The sequence below is a fragment of the Aedes aegypti genome, chromosome 3 (genome assembly GCF_002204515.2).
Source record: "Aedes aegypti strain LVP_AGWG chromosome 3, AaegL5.0 Primary Assembly, whole genome shotgun sequence".
Classification (NCBI taxonomy): domain Eukaryota; kingdom Metazoa; phylum Arthropoda; class Insecta; order Diptera; family Culicidae; genus Aedes; species Aedes aegypti.
Genome location: NC_035109.1, coordinates 167,597,029 through 167,616,516, shown reverse-complemented (window position 1 = coordinate 167,616,516; position 19,488 = coordinate 167,597,029). Strand labels below are relative to the sequence as shown.

The 19,488-nt window shown below is 35.9% G+C and overlaps 1 protein-coding gene and 1 non-coding gene across 3 annotated transcripts in view; both read right to left on the bottom strand.

Moving 5' to 3' along the window:
• LOC110677901 (ecdysone 20-monooxygenase) overlaps positions 1 to 19,488 on the bottom strand; it is a 119,802-nt gene that overhangs the window by 25,266 nt on the left and 75,048 nt on the right. The window contains exon 1 of one of the 2 annotated variants that reach the window (XM_021849812.1): positions 10,273 to 10,602. The exons of the other annotated variant lie outside the window; for it this stretch is intronic. Within the exon in view, the coding sequence (XP_021705504.1) occupies positions 10,273 to 10,276 (4 nt within the window). The 5' untranslated portion in view covers positions 10,277 to 10,602. Of the gene's footprint in view, positions 1 to 10,272; positions 10,603 to 19,488 lie in introns of those variants that run through there. 2 annotated transcript variants of the gene reach the window in all.
• Positions 14,680 to 14,751, bottom strand: Trnaa-ugc. Its single transcript has one exon. It is a non-coding gene; the product is annotated as a tRNA-Ala (tRNA).

Below are 19,488 nucleotides of genomic sequence, written 5' to 3'. Positions count from 1 at the left end.
TCTTTGATTCAAGTGAGGAAACAAAGGCTGCAACCAATCGTGGTCATTTGTACCGGATTGGAGGATTTAGGCAGGATGTTTTGAACTCCATTAGAGGGATCAAGGCTTTCTTTCAAATCGCAAAGAAAGGAGACTTTCGCGTTTTTCCGGAAACTAAATTCGACAGATTCAAACCGATGCGTGTGACAAAATTTTTGGAGCTACCGTTCGAGATTCCTTGAAGAATAATAAATATTGTGAGGTTAATTGAAACTCTCAACGTGATCTTCCAGAACAACCATTCCTCCTATATTCATTTTTTTCATAACATGATTCCGGAGTATGTACTCGGATTCCAGTGAAAAAATACTACCTTTCAATACTTCGAAGCTTTTCTTTGAAATTTCTTCAAAAAATTATTACTTGTCAATTCTTAAACTGAGTTTTTTTTTTCTGAAAATTCAATAGAAATTTGTTTTTGAATAACTACAAATCGTGTTCCCAAAAATTATATTACAAATTCTTTCGCGAAGTTCAACAAAAGTCCATCAGAAATATTTCAAAAATGCATTACAAATTGCGTCAGAAATTCTTCTATGGTTTTTTGAGGAAATTCTGCTTCTATGGATTATACAAGAATTATCTACAAAATCTTTCAAAATGTCTCTTGCTTTCAAATCTTTGAAAAGGGAATACTTTTGTTTCTGAAATTAGCATACTAGTAAAGGATTCTGTGGAAAAACATTTAGCAAAATAACTGGGAAAGAGATTAATTAAGATATTCATAAAGAAATCTGTAAAGATGTTCCCTAAAACATTCCTTTAGAAATAGTTTGATCGATTATTGGCAGAATTCTATATTGATTGAAGTCTTGTGCAATTCCAGAGCACGAATCCTTGATACTTTCTGGTTGAATTCTGAGGAATCCATAAGTCATGGGAAAAATGCTGCTCGATTTCAAGGGTAATTTCTAAAGGGGATTTTGGTGGAACTTCCTAAAAAATGGGTTTATTTTATTCATTAGTGATGTTTTAGTTACCCTGTGATTATTTACCTCTACAAAGAGAGCATAAATAGTCATCGTTGTTACGTTATCCATCCGTTGTTTACACCTGTTTCACCAAATGTTTATCCTTCTTTGGTATCTTTCTTGAAGAATTTCGTACAAAAATCTTTTCATACTCCCAAAAGGGAACACTTTCAAGAATATGAAGATAAAAAATAAACTCTAGGAGTTTTACAAAATTGTCTGTTGCGGCCAGGATGTCTTTCCCTACGTTGTGATAATTTTTACTTGATGAACGGACAACGACTCAAACGCACTTTCGATTACTAATTTATTACCAGTGGCAGCGTGCCCGCTCGGTGGGGAACGAACGATAATGTACAAGCAAGAGGGATACAAATTTACAAGTGATGTGATGCTGTGTCGAGTGTGGCTTATATATCACAGAGGTAGTACGGATTGAATGTACCGTGCGTACAATGGCACAAAGCAATGTTACGCTTACGGTATGTCACCACGATGCCTAATTCCGGACAACAAAAATTTGATATTACGAACTTGACAATGACTATAAGACAACTTTGACAACTTCTCAAAAATACTACCAATATTTTTGCACTGTTCTACTACAGCTCCTACCACAGTTCTACCGTAGTTCCAGTTCTACAACTTCCATACTGCCCATAAAAGCATAACTGTCCCATATTGATTTTCGAACCAACACCTTTTTTCATTGCAACATTAATGTTTTACAATATACTTAACTATACATATGAACATCACAACACTTTGTTTGAAAATATTGTGGAAAAATATGTAGTCTGTGTAGCCCCATATTTAAAAATAAAGGCATAACAGACTCTATTTGAACTTTGAATCCCAATAGCAGCAGCAAAACTTGAATAATGTTCAAGTTCATTTTTTTTTTGCTGATCAATAGAAACAAAATAAGTATTCTGTGTTGTTATGCTAAATGAATATGTCATACGAAAATGTTCTAGAAAATTATGAACATTTGTATGAGAAGGCAAACTTAAAATTTTGAGTGTTATTTTCTCAATGCCTACTTTTTCCATATGGGACAGTTATGCCTTAACGGGCAGCACAGTTCTACCACAATAATTAAAAAAAGTCTTCTACACTAATTTGTTTATTAGTATCATGTTACTTCGGAGATTCTGCAAAACATTTTCTAAGATGTTAGATCCAAAACCATTAGTGAAAATTCCATGGGTGTTAACGCTATTCATTTTTTTTACAAAATAGAAAGAAAAGGTCAAGACTGTTTGTAGTAGATCCTACAAAAACCGCTTTTATTTTAATGTGAGATATATCTTCAGTAATTTCTATGAGCAGTTTAAGAAGAAATTGGAAAGTTCTATAGTAAACCTGCTAATTTATGTTTTAATCCCCAGAAAAATCGCTAGCGCTGGTAAAAGAAAAAAAATCTCTGGAAAATACTTGGATGAATCTTTCGTGATATTTTTTTAATAATCCCTTTGAGGAATGTTTGATTTTTCTTTTTTATATTTCTAGGTAGGCATTTTTGAAGAAATTATAAAATATTGTTTTCGAGAAAGTTTTAAGGAATGCGGGGAGCAAGATCAAAACGACTTTTGGAGAAGAAAGTTGTTAGCCAAAGAAATGCAAACAGATCTGCAGACAACTTCTCTAAAAATCGCTAAGAACATTTCCTAACTTAATCTTGTTTAGTTGCTCATGAATATCATGTGGAACATTAGGAGGAATCATTAGAGTAATATCTGAAAGAATGATTTATTTTTTGGCAGGAAATCCTGAATAGTTTTTGCTGCGACTTTTTCTATCCCTGAAGAATTTTCTAGAGATTTTCTGAAAGATTTTTTGAAGAAATCTGAAGAGAAACACTGAGAAAAACCTCAAAAGCAAAATTGGAAAAACTCTTGGTGAACTTCCTGAAGAACTTGCGGAAAGAATCCTTACTTGATGATCTTGAAGACAGTTTTGGTGATACTCCTAGAGTTTCTTATACTGTTCCTTCAAGAAATTTATATGTGATAAGTACGTAGATTTCTAAAAAATAATTTCTCAAGCCTTCTTTGGTAAAATTATTCGAGAGATACTTTTTAGCAATTTGCTAGAGATTCTTTGAGAAATTTTCTAATAAATCAGAAGACCAATAGAAGCTTAAGAAACAATCTGATGAATTCCATACTTGGGAATGATTTTCCGTGGGAATCTCAGAAAGAAGCACTGAAAAAATTTGGAAATAATTCATGAAGAAATCCTCGTATGAATTTTCGGGTGAATCTCTTAAAAGCACATGAGTGAATACCTCAAATATTCATGGAATAATCACAAGGTATATTCCTCGTGAGTTCATTGGAAGAATTCTTGAACTATTTTTTATTGGTTCAGACAAAAAATGAATATATCTCGTCTTGAAGTTTACAAATATCACTTATAAGCAGCGATATGAGATAAAATCACAAACAAATAAATTGTAAGCAATTTATGATATTTATGCAAATCGTGATTATTGGGATCGATATCTATATACATAAATAAAAATGAAATGGTGTTTGTATGTCATGAAATGACTTGAGAACAAGCTAATGAACTCACGTGTTTTTCTTTTACTGATGCATTCATCAAGAGTTCTTACGTGTTAGTGGAAAGGAAAAGTCATGGAATGTCTCCGAAATTATTGAATAAAATAAACGGGAGTAAACTAATACGTCACTATGCATGTGACTTTTTCGTAGTGTCTTTTGAAAGCATACTTGTTGGCAAGATAAAGTTTGCCCTGACTTCTAGTTACTTAATAAAACAAGAATTTGATAGCCCCCCTCCATAAAAAAATCCTAGCTACGCCAATGCTGAAGAGATCAAAAATGGAATAAATGATTTACTTGGATTTTCCCCAGTCCAAGTAATCATTATGAAAAAGAGAACCCAATCTTGCATTCGTCGGAAAGGGCTTTCTCAAGAATATTATTAAGTACAACCTAACAAAAATGATCCAAATAATATTAAAGGTTGAGAAAAAGCAAAACTTATATGCGATGTGACATGGGAACAATTCCGGAAACCTGGAGGAAATTTTCAGAACCCCGCTCAGTGCCGTCAATGCTAAATGCATGATTTTCGGCGGTTCTTCTTACGCTAAGGACGTCTGTCATGTGAAGGAAGATACCAAAAGGTTTATATTTGCAAATTGTGGGGGCAACCATAAGTCTAACTTCTGGCATTACCCTTCGCGTAAGCGAGTCGTCGAGGCTCGTACCAGGCAGATGAACGGTAACGTTTTTCATTTCCGGAATTCCGCAGGCAAATTATCTCATTTTTCAGTTAACGATCGCTTGCTTAAGAACCATACCTATCATGCTCATTCCCAAGCTAAATTTTCTCGTTTGAATATTTTAATTTCGAATGGATCTACCCAAGGAAACTCGTATGCCGATATTGTAGCAGGCAGTATCAACTCCTCCCCTTAAAAATGTCTTCCAATGGATAACCATTCTAATTGTTTAAAATCATATGGAAAAACCCCTGCTGCTGCAGGCAACTCCTATTCCGTCTCTTCATTAACGGATAATCTTAACAAAAAAATCATCAGAAAATGCACCTGCTTCTAATAAAATGTCTGCCTCTGACATTGATTTTTTAACTAAACAATTGAATCAAATGATTGATGCAATGTTCAAAACCACCACAATTGCTGAAGCAGTCCAAATTGGTGTAAAATTTACTAATAAAATTGTTATCGGATTACGTTTCTCTAATTAATCCAAATTCTTTTTTTTTTAATATTTTAAATTGGAATGCTTTTTTTTTTGAATGGTAAAGTGGACGAGCTGTTTAATTTTGTAACAGTCAATAACATATTTATAGCAGTTATTACTGAAACTTGGATCCAAACTCAAAAGAGATCCTAACTTTTTTGTTTATCAAAATGATCGGCTTGATGGGGCATGTGGCGGAGTTGCAATCATCATTTATAGGGGTGCACGACGTTAGGCATAAATACGTTAGGCATAAAGACGTTAGGCATAAGTACGATAGGCATAAATACGATAGGCATAATGGACGTTTGGCATAATAGATGTTTGGCATAATGGACATTAGGCTAATGGACGATAGGCATAATTTTCAAAATGAACATATAAATCGTTTACTGGAAAAATGTATTGACTTTTTTGATATTTTTTTTTCCTATCTTTATAAACGAGATTTTAAGCCCTGGGCTGGTTCATCTCGGGACCAACGGATTTACTTCCCTTCCGAAGGAAGTCGAAACTATGACTTTCACGTCATAAGTGACTATCTCGGGGATGGGATTTGATCCCAGGTCCTCAGCGTGAGTGGCGTGAGTTCTAACCATAGAGTAAAGCCATGCTGAAGGTCCTAGTCGATCCAGGATCTTTTCGTTTTCTTCACTTTCTTGGCCATAAAGCATAATGTATCGTGCACAAATGAGAAAGCCAAGAATAAGAACGACGCTGTACATGATCAGTTGCTCATTTTTGGGTTTGGTTCTACACATATAACTGGCAAATTTTCCATAAGAGATTATCCCTTCTTTAAATTGAAGGCTGTTCTTTATAGTTTTGATGTCAACAAAATTATTGGAGTTAGTGCTGCTAATGTCTTAATCAGAAAATTTCCCTTCTTCTATAAATAAGCTGTTCTTTTGAGACAATAATGTCATTATTGCTTTAAATATTTCCACCATACATTTTCCCTTCTTTGAATCATAGGCTTTTCTTTATACTTATACGGTTAATTAAATGGTTGGAGGAAAAGACTGTTTGAGAAAGCACCTTCTTCCAATATATGTTGTTATTTGTATTTTTATTTTTCTAATAGTTTTTGGAATTTTAGATGTAAATATTTCCATCCGAAATTTTCGTTTCGACATGCTGTTGATTGATTATGAGTAACACTGGGTAATCAAATAAGTTAGTAGGAGCTCTATGCAATAACATTGGAAATATCACTTTGCTCCTAAATGCACGCCATGTTTTATGCTGGATATTGTGTTATGTTGAATTTGACTTTAGTAATTAAAATAAATATTTAATCAAGTTTTACTTTTCAAACTTGACGAATTTCGAGGAAATTGATTGAAAATCATCGAAAATTGTTTACATAAGTAGCAAAGGAACCGTTCTCACTAATGATGAGCAGACTCGAAGTAGCAATGTAACGCTAAGAAGATAGTTGTCATACTACCAGAAAATTATTGCTGAAGATTATGTCACCTATTATAACATACATTCTTGACTTGCCTCTCGATTATTGTCTTCAAGGTACTCATTTGCACTATAAGTATTAATATTTATATGGAAGATTTCCCTTCTTTAGAATTAATTCAATTATGTAAGAGAAATATAACAAAAAATTTCATATACTCATTAAAATAAACATCTTTAGAAACAAATAACACTTTGATTGCACATCGCATATTTAAATTGATACTTACAAAAATGGATTGAGCTGGATTTTAGAATTGAAATGACAACCAATGTTCCTCCATATCTGTCATTCGGTTCATGGTCACATTTCATAGCACCGAAAAAAGTCATTTAATACCAGCCAATCAATCCACTCTTTCGTAACGCTTTTTGTATAAACATCGCACATTTTTATGAGCTGTCACACCTTAAGGACAGATACCCACCCCCATCAGCGTAATTGAATTTGTAAATGGGCCCGAAAATGTTTCATTATAAGTAGAGTTACTGTGCACGTGGTGTAGCCTTAGGTGCAGGAGCCTCATTGCTTGCGAGCGCACGGGAGCGCTGTACATTGTGAGACCTTTTTTGGTGCGCCTCATTTTTCTTGAAATGTGTCTCACTGCGGTCTCATGCGCTCCGTCACATGTGCTGTTTAAAATTCAGCGCAATAATTGATGTGATTACAAAAGTTTTCAATGGGGTTTGAAATTGTAACTCTTGGATCGCGAGTCTTCATCCATATCATGTAGACCATCTAGACACCTGTATAATGTAGCGAAAATAGTTGTAGAGGCTCATCGTTACTAAGCAATTGTTTCACAACTTGGATACCGATGGTGAGCCGTAGCGCCGAACAGCATGAGACGAGTCTCCCCGGGAGCACATCACCTAGCGCGCGCTTTTAGAATTTTCGTGAGCCTCCAGCAAGCGCAGCACACTAGGATTACGATGAGCTGAGAGACGGTTTTGTTGGAGGCTCGTCAGTACATTTATGTGCTCCTGAGAAATATGTAACCCTAATTATAAGACGAGTTTCAAATGACACACGCGCAAGTTATTTTATGCCAAACGTCCATTATGCCTGACGTATATTATGCCTAACATCCATTATGCCTAATGTCTTTATGCCTAACGTCCATTATGCCTAACATCCTTATGCCTAACGTCCTTATGCCTAACGTCTTTATGCCTAATGGGGTATACTCCATTTATAGGCTATAAAACATCAACTTTTTTCGTCATTTGAAACCAAAGTTTGTTAACCTTTGGGTGTTTCTGTTGAAACACAGCTTGGTAAGCTGAAAGCTGAAAGCTGAAAGTATATTCTTTCATTACTGTCTATTTGCCTCTACAATGCACTGAAAAGCAAGTTAATTTGCTATAAAATGACTTGCTGAAATTGACTCTCAATAAGTCAACATTTTTTGTCATTGGTGACTTTAATGCCAAACAATGCTCATGGAATAATTCCAACGACAGAATTTTATTCGACAATTGTTCTTCAGGATATTTCTCAATTCAATACTTTGATACCCCCACTTGTTTTTCCTCTTCTATGAATCCTTCTACGATTGATTTGGTCTTAACCGATTCTAGCCACCTTTGAAGCCAACTGGTTAGTCATGCTGATTTTTATTCTGATCATCTCTCTGTTACATTTCAAATATACCATGAAGCGATTCTTAAACCTATCAACTCCACTTTCAATTATTTACGAGTCGACTGGAATACATATGAAACACACATCGATAGTAATTTTGATGTTAACATTTCTTTGCCAACAAAACTTGATATTTGATTTTTGAACTTGAACTTGATTTTTTACATGCTTCAAAAAAATGAAGACTTCTCCTTATGCTTCCAAAATTTAATTGATATTATTCCCACATAAACCAAAAGGACACTCGAAAAATAACTGAGGGTTTCCAAAGCGTTCTAAAGAACTCAAAAAAAAAAAAAAAAAATTACAGGTGCCCAAGGTTACCCAAGAGATTCTAAGAATGTTATCATGGATTCCTGAAGACTACCCAGACTCCTCCACAAAGAATTTCAAATCAAGTTGTAGAAACCTTGTATAACTCCTTTCGATGCACAGAAAATTTGGTGATAGTCACTTTAAACCGCTGGAAACTTCTAGGATCTCCTGAGGACATCTGAAAACGCCTTAAAAACTCAAAAGGGAATTACTGTGATGTCTTTTGGAATTTACGGAAAACTTGATAATTCCATTTGAAAACCCAGGAATCTTTCAGGGGTATTTTGGTAACCGTTGAGAAACTCTCCGAAATTCGGTAAAAGGCACCTTTGAAAGCTCTAACTAGAAGCTCGCGAAATCTCTTGATAATTTCTTGGATACGCTTGTACGCTTGATTGTAGCAACTGTTTTTTTTATTTATATCGTCAAGCATAAATAAGCAGCAAATAATAATTACAATAATTTGGCAAATAAACCGTTCGACTTTTTCCTTGGTGTTCCTACGCTTGTCCTACTATACGAATCTTAAAATATATTGTGATTAGATTTAAGGTAAGTTAAATTCGTTATTCATTGCTCAATAAAGCCAACTTATTCTTCGGTACAAGGGAAATATATCTATACAAACATCTATGACATTTGGTAGAATAAGATTTAGTCGAATAACGTTAAGTACGTTTGGTTAAGTGGACATTTCGTCGAATGGACATTTGGTCGAAAACGTTTGATTCCAATAGTAAGCATATGACACTTGGTCGACCGACATTTCATCAAAAGGACATTTGGTTGATTCCAAATAGCATGGAAACAGAGTTTTAGTTTTTCGTTGAGAGTAGCAGTTTGTGGCAAATGCACAGTGATTGAATAATTGGAATAAATACTAGTACTGGAACACATACCCCTCAGGCTGAGGATCCATCCCCTAGTAAGCCGCTTACGATCGTAAGGTTATAGCGACAACTTCCTTCGGAAGGGAAGTAAAGCTTTTGATCTCGAGAGTAACAAGCCAAAGCCGACTTTTGCCACCTCAGTCAACTGATCTAAGCTCACTCGATATACAGAACAAGCACAGTTTTCTTATTTAGTTATTTTCCATCAAACTATTTTTCAGTGCGCTTAGCATAAGGGATCGTTCAAATATTACGTAACGCAACAGGGGGAGGGAGGGGGTCTAACATAGTGTTACGGTCCATACAAAAATTTAAAATTTTCCATACAAAAGCTGTTACGTGGGGGAGGGAGGGACTTTTAAATTTGCCAAATTTTGCGTTACGTAATATTTGAATGATCCCTAACCGTTTAAATCTTCCACCACAAACTTTGTTATTCACCCGAAGTCATCAACACTGTCAGCAAAGCTATGTATTTGCCTAAGCAATGTTATTAAGCTGGAAGTTACGCTAAGTCAATTGATCATAAGTGGAGAAACGTATCCTGTTTTCAATACTTAAAATTCAAATTGAAAGTTTTCCTAAGAGCAAATTTTTCCTACCGTTTGAAGTCTAATTTCTGCATTTTTAAATCTTATCCACGTTAGTAACCTTCAGACCCAGAAATAAAAAAATATCCCTAGCACTATCTCCAAATGCTTTCCACCAGATGAAGATCAGCAGTTCATTACATAGAAAAAATGACATTTTGAAAGCTTTTAAAAAAAATAAATTCACTAAAGCCAAATATTTCAGTCAATATGCAAAAAAAATCATTTAAATAACCATCGAGATATTTGTATAGCATCAAATCACAAACAAATAGTTTTCTAAAACGTCCTGTTTATCCATCCAACAACAGTAAATAATTCAGATTAAACAAACAAATACGTTATTACAATAACGTCGCAAAACGTATAAGACAGTAATCAATACATAAACTAATTCATCGTTGAGCTGTGATGAAATATAAGTTCCATGTAATTCCACGATATCTCGTTTCGATCGATATTCGAAATATCGCATACCCTTAGTCGCTTCTATACCATGGACGCATGAAGAGAGCCCCGACAGCACTCGAACGCGAGAAGCACCCGATAACGGACTATTGATTGACTGACTAGGGAAGCATTTTCGCGCATCAATGAAACTTTGTTACTTACCCATGGCGATCCCAATGTAGAGAGATGCTCTTCCTAGACAACGGCTTTGAAGCCAATCGAAGAATTGGTTAGGCACGGGTTGACCCGAACCTTATCACTAATCACCAACGAAACTTCAACTCGTTTAGAATTGAACTGGCCATGAACGGGAAGACCTACGAGTGCGCGGCAACCGAATGGGAGGTTTTTATCTCTATGCTTGTTTTAATCCGGCGACGAACGCGCGCAATATCACCTGATAAGGAGGACCCGAAAATAACAGAAAAAAAATCTGTCGCGATTTCGCCTATTGTTTAGCCGGTGGTCGTCTTCAACCGAATGACTGGCCTTCAGTTTCGTCTTCGTGCTATTATCTTGCGGTGACTTTCTCGCAACAGGGAAGACCTTCGTTCGTATGTTTGTTATCAGCACCACGGTGGCGGCGACACGTTAGATGATGTATTTTTTTTTTCGGTAGTTGGGTAGTCTTCAATTGATAAGGCTATGCGCGTGCCGCGCAGCTGAATGCAACATAGATCGTGTACCACTTGATTTGGGGTTGATTTGAATATAGCGATCTTCAGTATCTGCAGATTTTGATATACAGTGGCTCAATTTCAATATGTATACAGGAAACTGTTATCACATCAAGTTACTAAAAAACTTTAAAATGATATTTTGAGTTTCGGGGCCTTCCTTAGCCGAGTGGTTAGAGGCTACAAAGTAAAGCCACGCTGAAGCTGTCTGGGTTCGATTCACGGTCGGTTCAGGATTTTTTTTTTCCAGTTTTTAATTATTTTTGCTATAAAATCCAATAACTCCAAATATAACATTCATGGTTGTTGTTCAATATATTGATTATATTTGTGAGTACTGAAAGAGTTTTGGTTGGAATGTATTCAGTTTAAAGAAATCATAAGCAATTTTTATCCCTTTTGAAATCAGAAAAGTATTACGTCATAACTTTATAATTAAAGTTTTGTTCTAAACAACAGATAAAGATTAATTTCAAACTTGTCTGTAGAAAAAATTTGAACTACGAGCTTTGCTTTACAACAACTTACCCTACAAACATTAAGTATGGATTATGTATATCCACTGTCGTAGCTAGGATTTTCCCGATTTTCACACATTTCATAGTTTTAGCAGATTTGTTTTGATTTTATTTAATTGTTATTGTGATATTTATAAATTTCAATTTTGTGCTACGGAAAAGATTCATTCTTTTTGTAATTCAGTCGAAAATCCTTCATGATTTCATGCAAAAAAACTCACAAGGTATGTCATTTGTGATTCTTCCACGAACTTTTCAGGTATTTAACGATGTGCTTTGAAGAGATTCCTCTGAGAATTCTTACGGGCATTTCTTCATGAATTATTTTCGTACTTTTTAGTGCTTTCTCCAAGAACTCCTTTCCTTATCCAGATATCCTGCAAAAAAATGATTGACTCTTCCTGGTGTTGCTATAAGGGTTCCCCGTAATATTCCACAAGAATTTCATGAGCAATTATAAAGAATCCAATTGGGAGAATGTTATTTATGATTTCTCAGAGAAGTTCTCCGCAGATCTATCAGTATTTTTTTCACAGAAATTTATTTTTAGATTCCTCTAAAATCAAGAAGCAACGTCTCGCCGCCCACTCGAATTTTTTTTTTTATTTTTTTTTTTTAAACCAATCTAAAAATGTTAAAAGAATTATAACATTCCTTCAAAGTTTCTAGCGGAATACGTTCAATATTCCTTCAAAAACTCTTCCGCGAAAATATTCAAAGATTTCCCGAATAATTTGTTCAGGGATTTCTTTGTTTTATTGTTTCCCTTACATTCTTCCGAAAAATTTACCAATGATTCACCTTAGTATTTTCCAGAGTTTTTTTTTGTTTTAACCGCACAAATTTGAGAAATTTTCTAAGAAATTTTATACCATATTTATTGAGATTTTTCAATTCATTTTTGAACTTTTCAAGATGTCAGAAATGACTGTTTCATTGATTTTGAATAGGTTTTAGACTTTTCCTCAAAACATCGTGAGTGCTATTCAAAAAAAGGACTGGATGATTCTGGAGCCCCCCCCCCCCCTGTTGATTCCTTGATTCATGTTCATATACACACTCAATCTGTTCGGTAAAAATAACTGGGTTTTGGAACTACCGAAAAAGTCGACAAACTAAAAAAAATGTCAGAAATCGAAAAACAGAGATTTTTTACTGAAATTTTGCAGAGAGCTTTCTTTTTATATCATATATCGATAAAAAATAAAACATGGTGAAATTTGCTTTTCAATTAGGCGTGGCGACAGTTTTCATTTTACTGACTTTTTCGGTAGTTCCAAAACCCAGTAAAATTTTACCGACCCCAGTAATTTAATCTAAGTGTGTAGTGTCTTGTATAACGCGAGTTTTATTTTCGTTTGCAGGTTACGGGACTTCGGGATATCGTCATCAAAGCCAAAAAGCATATGAGAACGTGTGATAATGGTACCGTTTCTCTGCACACCAGCTCTCCTGATAGCACCTTCTAGTGCTATGTTAAATAGCAAGTTAGAAAGAGCGTCACCCTGTTCCAATCCATCTAAGGTTACGAACAATGCCGAAATCTCGTCCACCACCCACACACTTGATTTCAATCCATCAAGGGTTGCACGAATCAGTCTAACTAGTTTTGCCGGAAAGCCAGGTTCGGACATAATTTGCCACAACCCGTTTCTCTTTACTGAATCGTACGCTGCTTTGAAATCTACAAACAGATGATGAGTCTGCAAGTCTCTCGGAACCTATCTATGACTTGACGCGGGGTAAATATTTGATCCGTCGTTGGCCCTCTTGAAAACCGGCCGACAAAGGACTCCTCATACGGTCTAAATCTGTTGAACAGTATTCCTGACATGATTTTGTACGCCGAATCAAGGAGCGTTGTCTCTCGGTAATTGGCGCACTCCAAACGATGCCCTTTCTTGTACAAAGGGCAAATGAGACCTTCCAACCAACTAGTAGGCATTTGTTCTTCCTCCCTTATCCTCGAAATGATACGGTGAAGGAGTTCGTTCAGCTGCTCACTTCCGTGTTTGAGAAGTTCGGCCGGGAGCTCGTCCTTCCCAGTAGCCTTGTTGTTCTTCAGCCCATCTAGTGTTAGAAGTTCCACAACATGTCATCGATTTGGATTCTGCTACCAGATCTACTTCCGTAATCTCCGTTCAACATTGACTCGAAGTACTCTTTCCATTTGGCAGCCACCATTGTTTTGTCCGCCAGCAAGTTTCCTTCACGGTCGTTGCACATGGCGGGAGACGGCGCTGTTTTTCTCCGCACACCATTGACGGATTCGTAGAACTGCCGCATGTCATATAAACAGCACATATCAACTTATTAAATGCTTTTTAAATGATGTTCTCTAAATTCACTGAATGGATCACGCACTCCCTAAAATAATTCTCTTCCTCTGCCTTAAAAGCCCATCAGCCTGTGCTCTCAGTACCATTCAGGTGTTTGTCGAAGTGCTGCTTCCACCTTTCGATCAGCTCGTCCGTCTAGATGCTCCCATTCTTTTCCCTGCACATCTCGGCTCGTAGCACGAAGCCGTTGCGGGATGTGTTGAGCTTCTGATAGAACTTACGTGTTTTTTAGACTGGCAGTCTGCACAGCTGTTCCATCTTCTCGCACTCCAGGCGGCGTTTTTTCTCCCGAAAGAGTCGAGGTGCTGCGCGTACCCGGTTGCTCAGCCGCTCTAGGTCATACCGGGGCGGCCGTCGGTACCGTACTTTGTGGACGACGGAGAGTTTTGGGCGCAGTTCAACCAATTTTTGGATTTCCATACAAAATAGGCCAAAATCGTATGAATGGGTCGAAAGTGATAGTTCGACAAATTGTGCTCTTCCTTTAGTCCATGAAAAAAACATTGAAAAATCTATAGAGGCATTATTGAAGGTGTTATTTCAAGTATACTATGATGTAACATAACATCTTTCAAAGTGACTCTTTGATTTTTCAAGTTATTTATCTCGAAAGTTTCGACCTTATTCATTACAGATGGGTTTTCTACAGAAATCATGTTCTATCTACACCCATTTTTGAAGTATTTCCATATTGTGTTTTCCGGCACTCTTCTAAAAGTACTATGATGAAGATAACAAAAAGTTCAACCAAGACTTTCGTTTTCAGCTGGATGCAATTAGACGTTCTGTCAGATTTTTTCCTTATTTATTGAAGTGCTTTTAGAAATACTCGAAACCCCGCCTGGAATACTGTGTAGAATTACTTTTCCACCAGGTTTCCTTCAAAACTGTTAATTTCAAAACCATTAAAAAATACCATTGCTAAGTAAGAATATTTGTTGACATTTTCCACGTAATACATGCATTTGATAGTATAAAAACAATGAATTCAATAACTCATTACGCGTGGGTGAAATTATGAAAAAATAAAAACACGTGCTCGGCTGGGATTTGAACCCAGAACTCTTGTATGCAAGATGAGCGCTTTACCAACTAAGCTACCGAGCCACTTGGTGATCCAATAACTCAGTTGGTTACAAATTTTGAATCCAAATCCCCACAGACCGCACGCAGGGCTTTTGTTTATAACCCACATCCATCCATCCGAGTGCGATTTGTTTTGTGTTGAAACTGTTTGCCTATCATACCTACATCGCTTCCACAACAACTGTATTGTGGAAGAGTAAAGATGCGAGAATTGAATTGAAATGAAGTTCTTTTAATTTGTTTAAAAATTTTGAGGATATATAAAAAAAGTATCCAATGAAGAGAAATTACAGCAACAATGTTATTAAAACTTTTCCGACTATCTGCCAAGTGAAATACTTATTAGTGAATACTCATAATTCACTTTGATAATTCTTATCCAAATCATATGTAGTACTTTCTTCAGAAATTTTTGAGAACCCTTCCCAATATATTCCTACTCTTTCTTTATGGATTTTCCTATAAATTCCTTATTTAATTAAAGAAAATTTTCTGTTATTCTCGCAGACAATTCCTTATATACCATAGGAATGTTTGCACTGAAATTCTCGTGTATTTTATACAAATACACATGCAGAAAAAAAAATCAGAAATCTAAAAAACCTTCTGGGTTATGCATGACCATATTAGACTTAGGAAGAGTTATTTGGGAAACATTCATGAACATGTTCTGGTAGATTCGTTGGAAGTAAGTGACAATATATCTAAATCATCAATCCATTTTGATACTTTTCTCAGTTCATTTATAGTTTTTTGCATGACTTTTATGAATTCGAAGATACTAAAATGTTATTATAAAGGTTATATCCCATAAGGCCGAATTCCATTAGGCCGAATGCCGTTAGGCTGAATGAGTCGTTAGGCCAAAAGGGTCATTAGGCCGAAAATGGCCGATAGTTCTAATGAACCGTAAGATTGAGTGGGTCACTAACATGGATAGGTCAGGATAATTTGTATTGCCTAGAAGAATGATAGAATGAATTTTCAGGTTGTATGGAATGAAAGTTAGTAGATCACGATAATTTGCATTATCGAGAAGCCCATAATAGCCGCTGTGGAATATAACTAGAAAGAACAGCCTTTTATTAAAAGAAGGAAAAAACACTAGGGGTATTCACTTAACAGCGTAAAACACTGAGTAAGTCATGCTTAAATGATTAACTAAATGTTTCATGATATTGCGAAAAACTGTAAATGAAACAGTTCACACTGTTAAATTCACCGGCTTATCAATCCAAGAACGCTTTGGTAATCTGACAAATGTCAATCGTTTGTTTTCTTAGAACGGATACGGAAAAACCAAGATGCAAGACAAGTTTGCACTAGGAACCAGAACTTTGTGCTGCAAAACGGTTGCAAATTCAACTTCCAATGAGGAATTTATTTCGACCTGGAACTATGTGTCCTGGTGGCAGAACTGAATACCTCGAGTTAATTAACGATGCCCTGAATGCCGGAGTTAGTTAACGATAGGTTCAGCGACATCGGAAAGGTGGAATTTGTTCAAAGTTTTTTTTCAATATAACCATAATGACCTAGACTTTTAGCCCAAGGCTGGTTCATCTCCAGGGCATAGTTTGGCCTTCCTACTTTACACAGTTGGGTGAAGATAAACAATCAACTGACTTCAATAATTTGAAACCATTTTAGGAATGAACCTAAAGTTAATATTCCCATCACATGATTCGGAATCGGCTGCAGATGCAGATGAAAGCAGTCTTATATGAAATCTTTAAACATCAAACATGGCTTTCTTTTAGTAAAATTCTTATGCGCCAACCATTTGCCTCAGTTGAATGATTAACAGTATTAACAATACGTATGACATAATATTATCAAATTCAGCCTCAGAACCCTTAAAAAATTATCAGGATTCCGAGCTGAAAAACAGACTTTGGAACAAATTGTTGACGTTCACAGCGCGATGCAGTGGCTAAAACTGTGGGCAATTTTCGTATTTGACATTCCACCGAATCAAATGAGGAATATTTCATTTGAAAAATTTCATCGCTGAAGCTACGCAGAATTATAGATTACGCGACTTTTAGTGAATACCCCTACTGTTGAATGTGTTAGCTATTTGACAAAGTGATTAATTATCAAATGTTATTTCGGCCTAACGACCCTTTCGGCCTAATGGCATTCGGCCTAACGACCTGCACCCATATTCTTAACTAGACGTTGAACTAACATTCCTTCCGTTCCCCTAGTGATTATGAGGACGTGGCCAGGTGTACAATATGATGCTTGTTTTGTGTATTTCTATTATGTAGAAAAAGACGTTCATCCCAAACGATTTTTACGACACTAGGGAAAGTGTACCAGTTATGGCCATAGTGGTTCCCTATTTGGCCATATATGAAATTTTGATAACTTTCACATTTTAAATCTTTTTGAATGCTTTAACATCAAGATTTATCTTAAATCTAACTGCTGCAACACACAAAAATTTTCAAAATTTGAAGACATTAAAGTTACCACGTATGGCGAAATAGGGAACCACTATGTCCATAACTGGTACACTTACCCTACATATAGATTTCTCAAAACCAATAGAGTTGAGCATTGTACAGCCACCCACGATTTGTAAGTCGTTAATGCTATGCTATGCTATAAGTTAGTGTGTAAACTCACGATGTAAATTTGGTCGAATAAACAGTTTCTGTAGTTAATGGCTTTGAAAGCAATTTATCAATTTAAAAAAATGAATACATTAAATAAGACTCTAAAATACTTAATACGCAAATACTTAATAATCTATTGAAAAGGGAATTATATAACGGTCTGTAAAAGTGCTATAATGCGGTCACTTTTCTGAAACAAATGCGTAGCTTTAAGTAAATTGATATAATGAATCTACCTGCCCACTCATTAAATCAGTCCCAATGATATCAAACGTATTGAAACTCTAACAAACTTCGCACACAAAAAATCGCCATAAACAGAATTCAGGGAAATAAGAGCGAATCCAAAAACTGGTTTTGGTTTTCTTCGCCGCAGACGCAACCCAAGCTGGGGCCGTTTTCGTAAGTGTCCGGATCATTAGCTGGGGAGCCCAAGCACCCGGCAGTGCTTTAAAGGCTCGCAGCTCGGAGCCTCGATGTGCCTCGACAGCAGCCCAAGAAGCAGAGGAAGAGAGATCGGGTCAGGAAAACACTATGTAAATAGGCTACATTTACGGGAATTATAAATGTGGTAATTCAATCTCAGCTGTCTGGGGGCTCGATCGGTCGCGTAGATTTACTTCCTACATTGGGCCACCGTGCCACGGCATGATCGGCCAGCCTAGGCACACTATTTTGAACTACTGAATATGGGCTTGCTGGAACCCGAATACGGTATGAGAATAAAATAGGACTGGAATCGGTATGTGAACCTTATGATATATCTTTCTTTTTCTTTTTCTTAAACAAAAAACAAACTTTTTCAAATCGTCTAAATCTTCAATCCCTGTTTATTAGTACTATACCAGGGAGGGAGCCTCAGTATTATATTGATACGCAGGCTTCGTTCATTGACAAAGAGGTCTGTGTCATCCCCAATAAAGATTTTTGACATCTCTGAGGTAACTCAGGTAAGTTAGATGTAAAAATATTGTATAATATTGGTCTTGAAATGCTGCCTTGATGAATTATTTCAACAATATATGCTTGTTTTTAATTATGAATCGTAGTTTACGGCTAACCAGCCGAGTGGAAGTTTAACAACTACCGAAAAACTAAACATTACATATACTTTGCAATTGGATTAAATGGACAAATTGATGTGAAGTTTTGCGAAAAAGTTACACGTCTTCTCAGTGAGAATCGTACTCACGACTCCCTGATCTCTAGTTAGGGCGCGCTACCCCTACGCCATGAGAGGACTCATGGACGCAGAAGTTAACCTGAGTTAGGGGTAACGTTAACTTCTGCGTCCATGAGTCCTCTCATGGCGTAGGGGTAACGCGCCCTAACTAGAGATCAGGGAGCCGTGAGTTCGATTTTCACTGAGAAGACGTGTAACTTGTTTCGCAAAACTTCACATCAATTTGTCCATTTAATCCAATTGCAAAGTATATGTAATGTTTAGCTTCTCGGTAATATATGCTTGAAAATTAACCCTCTAATACCCAACCCCGCCTTTAGACGGGGTACACTTTGGAATTTTGTGTATTTTTTCGTAGCTCGGAAATCAAAATGATTTTATTTGTGGCTTATACCTTGACTCATAACACGCATATAAGAAAAGTTTTTTATGACTTTTGAAACTTTTTTGTATTTTTAGAAATTGTTTGAAAAATTGCTTTCTTATATAACCTACAAATGCCTGGGCTTCATTTAACGTGTAATATAAAAAATCGTACCTTTTATATTTTTCTACGATTAACCTATCACAAACGAAGACCCTGGTGGTATTAAAATCATTTCAAACCTGTTTTTCCGTTAGTTACACGGAAAATAAAATACGCTCCGAAAAAAAAATAAAAATTTTATATTTTTCAAAATACTGTAACAATTAAAATTTTTATTATTGCTAAAAATCAACAACTAGAAAAGGCTTCAAGAAAAAATGAAAAAAGCTAGGGATGTTCAAAAATAAAAATTATAAAAATCAAAAACCAAAATTTAAAAATTTGCGAATAAAAATAAATAAATGCCCAAAACATGTTTAGAACGATTTTAAATAACGAAAAATAATACTTAAATCGAAAACAAAAATTTGGGTATTAGAGGGTTAAAGTTTTTTTTATTATTAAAATCAAACCTTCATGCCAAA